Source organism: Pagrus major, chromosome 2, assembly GCF_040436345.1.
Source record: "Pagrus major chromosome 2, Pma_NU_1.0".
NCBI lineage: Eukaryota > Metazoa > Chordata > Actinopteri > Spariformes > Sparidae > Pagrus > Pagrus major.
The window spans coordinates 1269121-1274120 of record NC_133216.1 but is presented as its reverse complement, the minus strand read 5'-3'; the positions used below and the strand labels follow the sequence as shown (position 1 = coordinate 1274120).

Sequence of the window (5000 nt, the reverse complement as noted above, 5' to 3'; positions counted from 1 at the left end):
GGTGTGTTTTGGGCCGATCATAAATTAAACCAGTCCAAGTGTCGTGTCCCTTTAAGAGCCAGGTGAGCCGGGACCTGACGCATATTAAACAGTGGCACTCGTCTTCGCTGAGGGACGGGGAGGTGATCCTCCTCCCCGCCGCCTCACAATCATCTGTCCCATCAACAACTCTGAGTCCAGAGTCCAGATTCGTACCTTGAAACATCTGGAGTGAAGCAGCTGTCCGGATAAATCCTCACATCTAAACATCTTCATTTCAGAAACTAAAAGTTTGATTCTGTTTCCTTTGGAGAGTTTTAAGAAGCATCTTACTGTCTGAATAATGCGTCTTTAAGTGGCAGGAAACAGACTTCAGACCAGCTTTTTGTTGGTCTGTCGCTTTCTGCTGCCTCAAGATACCAAATACAGACACCAGACCTCCATCAGTGCACCTGAACACACCTCACTGTGAGACCAACACACCCAGCGGCGCCCTGCGTCCGCCGGAAACTACCGACGAGACTCGCTGTGCACCGAGTGTAAGATAGAGTCCAGTGTGTGTGTGTGTGTGTGTGTGTGTGTGTGTGTGTGTGTGTGTGTGTGTGTGTGTGTTTGTGTGTTTGTGTGTGTACTTCGCCTCCGAGAAATTACATTTTTTCAGTTTTCTCTCAATAAAATGTAAAAACGTTAATAATGTAAATCTGTGTCGACTTTGTCGATCTGTAATCTTTCTGATTTTGAGTAAACAAAACTTTTTTTAATTTATTTTATTTATTAATTAATTATTGTTGTTGACACTTAATTTATATCTGAATCTGTGTATTTAAAAGTTAAATGCTCTTTTGTTCCTAATTGGATCATTTTTCACCCGGAACACTTTGAATACTTAGTTTGTGTTTTGTATGTAAATGTAATTTCTCGGAGGCAGTGTCGGTCGGTCCGGGCCGGCCCGAGTAAACCCGTCTGGTTCTAACGTTGTCTTGGCTGTTTGTCTCAGTTCTCATGTCTGTAAGCTTTAATGTGTGATGTCGGCTCTGATCCGGGTTCTCGATGGGACTCTTGGAAATGTCATACGGCACCTTCAGCTTCATGGTGGAGCGCTCTGCTCCTCATGTCCAATCGAACCACAGAGACGTCTGAGGCTGTGACGTCATGGCTTGCTTGCTTTGTGTCGAGTCTCTGTCGAGGCGGTCCTGTTTGACCCGGGGGGGCGACAGCATGATGATTCTGCATGCAGGCTCTGCTGCTGCCATCGGCCTGAAGTCTGTTCGGACTCCAAGTTGAGCTCCAGGACGTCTTTGTAACTCGTCCCTGTCCTCCTGTGTGTCCTCCTCAGCCCAGAGTGTGATATCAGAAGAGAAGGGTCAGTGTTACCGGGTCCTGGGTTCTGGTCAGGGTCCGTCCTCCTGCTCCCTGCCCATCCTCAGGAACATCACCAAGCAGATCTGCTGCTGCAGCCGAGTGGGAAAGGCCTGGGGACCCGACTGCCAGAGGTGCCCCTACTTCGGTTCAGGTTGGTCACCAGAGAATGAACTGCTGGTCGGCTCAGTGGCAAACGACCCAGCTGATAACAGAACACCTCGAGGCTGCAGCAGAACTTTAAACTTTAAACAGGAGTAATGTTCTGGTGTTTCTAACCCTGCTGGATCTGTTCTGTCTCCTCCAGTGGCCTTTAAGGAGATCTGTCCGGCCGGTCCTGGTATCAGTACTCAGCTTCAACCCTGAAGTTCAACCAGAGAGCCAACGAGCAGCTGGGGGACCGAGGAGCTACGGTGGTAACCCACGGCAACCCGGATAACCAGGGTACCTTTAGATCAATCTAGAACATCCTGGTTACTGTCTGCTCGTGGCCCAATCAGAACAACCCCAGCTGTATGTTATTTGGTCTTACAGCAACTAGAGCATCCCTTCCTCCCTCCCTCCTCAGGTTCAGGTCCAGGTTCAGGTCCAGGTTCAGGTCCAGGTTCTGGGTCCAGCAGCAGCAGCGGAGCCTCCAGGTCTCAACAGAAACCCTCTTCTTCTGGAGCGACTGCTTCTGGAGCGAGTACTTCACTGAGCTCTGCTTCAGGTGTCGGATCCAGAGCTGGGTCAGTTGGTACCAGTAGCACCTACACCAGACCCAGCGCACCCCAGCCTTTACCCCGGCCTCAGCCTCAGCCTCAGGCTCCATCCCGGCCTCAGGTTCAGCCTCAGGCTCCATCCCGGCCTCAGGTTCAGCCTCAGGCTCCATCCCGGCCTCAGGATCCATCCCGGCCTCAGGATCCATCCCAGCCTCAGGCCCCATCCCGGCCTCAGGCTCCGCCTCTGCCCCGCCCAGACGTCCCTCCTGCCTTCAGGCCCGTCCAGCCCGGCAGCACTGGAACCACAACCACCCAGGACAAACCCCAGACTCCAGACAGACCCGGGGCCCAGCAGATCCGGCCTGACCCTGCTCCCTCACAACCGAGACCACAGCCTCCGTCCACAGGAAGTCAAGGTAACACAAGTTCTGAAATACTGCTTCACTTTCAGTCAGCTCACTTTTAATATTTCTGTTCTGACTCTGACCCGCTCCGCTCCTCAGCAGGCGGTCGGTCCTCCTCTCAGCCGGCAGCTAGAGGGGACTCTTTCTCCGCTCCAGCCCAGCCGCAGAGCCCTGAGCGTGGGTCGAGGCCCAGCGGAGGACTCCCTCCTCCTCCTCCTCCTCCTCAGAACAGACCTGCTGTCAGCCCGACGAGCCGAGCCCAGAGTGAGTACCATCAGACACGGACAGAACACACAGTCGTCACCACTGAAACATAACTTATAACTGTAAATGTAAAAACAGCTGGTTGTGTTGAAAACGACCCAGAAGAACAAACTGAGAACATTGAAGTCAGCGTGTGTTCGACTCAGCCTCCGGACCACCAGGACACGTTCTGTTCTGATGTCTAATATCATTTAAACTCTGAGGAGGCCTTCATCTGTGCTCAGTTACTGGAGACACACACACACACACACACACACACACACACCTGCCGTCCACACATGGACACAGTTCACTGTCTGTAAACAAACACCAACATGTTCTTTGACCCCAGTTTTGTGTCTTAAAGGAAGATTTCACATCAAAGTGTTCGATTCCTGCAGAGAGTTGATTAGAAACACCACTTTGGTCGTCAGGCACCAGAATGTTAATGTGACCCAACATCCAAACACAGAGTCGGATCACAGAACCGCTGGAAACAATAACAGCAGCTGATGGAAAACACCCCCAGCTGAAACCTGAGATCATGACATGAAGTTTTAAACACAAGGACAAATACAATTAGTAAAGAGTGTGTGTGTGTGTGTGTGTGTGTGTGTGTGTGTGTGTGTGTGTGTGTGTGTGTGTGTGTGTGTGCAGCAGTGCGAGGTGTGTGTGAGAGCAGACCAGGTGTTTGTGGGCGTGGCCGCTGTGTGGATCTGCCGGGTGGAAAACACACCTGTGTGTGTGATCAGGGATACCAGCCCAACACTCAGCGCACGTACTGCCAAGGTGAGCACACACACACACACACACACACACACACACACACACACACACACACACACACACACACACAGAGCTTCACTAAGAGTTTGTTCAGACGTTTGTGTTGCACTTTAATTTATTTTTCAGTTTTTCGAACTTAAGAAAAGAACAAATAATAAAAAAGTTCAAAGTGAAAAATGATCCTGATTAATCTGCTGTATATGTTTTATAAACTTTACTTATGTCACTACATAAGATATGTTTTCAGAAACTTTATTAATTTATCTCCAGATTTATTTAAAGATATATTATAATTTTGGGATATTTTCTGCTATTTCTTAAAATGTTGTACTAATATTTTACTGATATTTTTGTTTGATAATCTTTTGATATTTTTGTTTGATATGATCGAGTGTTTACTGTAGAAGACGAGACGGAAACAAAATGGAAACTTCAGACTTCAGTAAAAAGTTGTGCGTGTGTGTGTGTGTGTGTAGATGTGAATGAGTGTGTGCAGTCTCCAGGTGTGTGTTCAGTGGGAGAGTGTGTGAACACTATGGGAAGCTACAGGTGTGTGTGTCCGTCTGGATACAGGAGCGACAGCCAACAGACCAGCTGCCAAGGTGACGTCTACTTCCTGTTTGTTTGTTTGTTTGTTTGTGCTGCTTCACACAAACAAACATCTGTCATCGCTCTGTCTCGTCCTCAGACGTCGACGAGTGCCAGCAGAATCCCTGCAGCAACGGTCGCTGTGACAACACGCCGGGCAGCTACAGGTGTGTCTGTCGCCTTGGTTACAGGCTCAGCGGCAACACCTGCACAGGTAAAGACGCGGGTTGAACCGGAGCCTCCAGCAGACTGCAGGATTGTTGTTAGAAAAGCGACCCGGTGGACCGTCTGATAAGCGCGTGTGTGTTTCAGATGTGGATGAGTGTGAGGACCCTCTGCAGTGTCCCGGTCAGCAGTGTGTCAACAGTCAGGGCTCGTACCGCTGCGTCTCCTGTCAGCCTGGATACAGACTGCTCAACAGGCTGTGTGCAGGTAAGCACACCTGTCCATCCACAAACACGGAGACGACACTAATTCTACATGAATGTTGTAGCACTGCGGCTTCTTCTGCTAGCTACCTGAAATGAGTTATGCAGATGACTCGGCAGATGAGAAAGTGAGATTTTGTTACGATCTTCCGCTGAGTCTCATCCTCATGTTGTTGTGATGGTCTGCAGACATCGATGAGTGTCGCCAGGCTCCCTGCACCAACGGTCGCTGTGAAAACACACCTGGGAGCTACCGCTGTGTCTGCCGCCATGGTTACAAGCTCCAGAACAACACCTGTACAGGTAAAGTGGAAGGAAGTACTCAGATACTGTACTCGTTACATGTGGAGGGAGCCAGGCTCGCTGTTTACCTCTGTTTCTTTAAGTTAAGCTAAGCTAAGCTAAGCTAAGCTAACAACCCGCTGCTGTGTGTGTGCGTGCATGTGTGTGTGTGTGTGTGCGTGTGTGTGTGTGCAGATGTAGATGAGTGTGCAGAGCCGTCTCAGTGTCCC

General features: G+C 49.8%; 1 protein-coding gene across 1 annotated transcript in view; it reads left to right on the top strand.

The window, feature by feature from the left end:
- ltbp4 (latent transforming growth factor beta binding protein 4) overlaps positions 1–5000 on the top strand; it is a 43173-nt gene that overhangs the window by 22872 nt on the left and 15301 nt on the right. The window contains 11 exon segments of the mRNA XM_073482069.1: positions 1316–1492; positions 1646–1675; positions 1678–1782; positions 1907–2455; positions 2546–2707; positions 3344–3475; positions 3949–4074; positions 4161–4274; positions 4373–4492; positions 4678–4791; positions 4966–5000. The exon segment at positions 4966–5000 is cut by the window's right edge and continues 85 nt beyond it. Of these exon segments, the coding sequence (XP_073338170.1) occupies positions 1316–1492; positions 1646–1675; positions 1678–1782; positions 1907–2455; positions 2546–2707; positions 3344–3475; positions 3949–4074; positions 4161–4274; positions 4373–4492; positions 4678–4791; positions 4966–5000 (1664 nt within the window).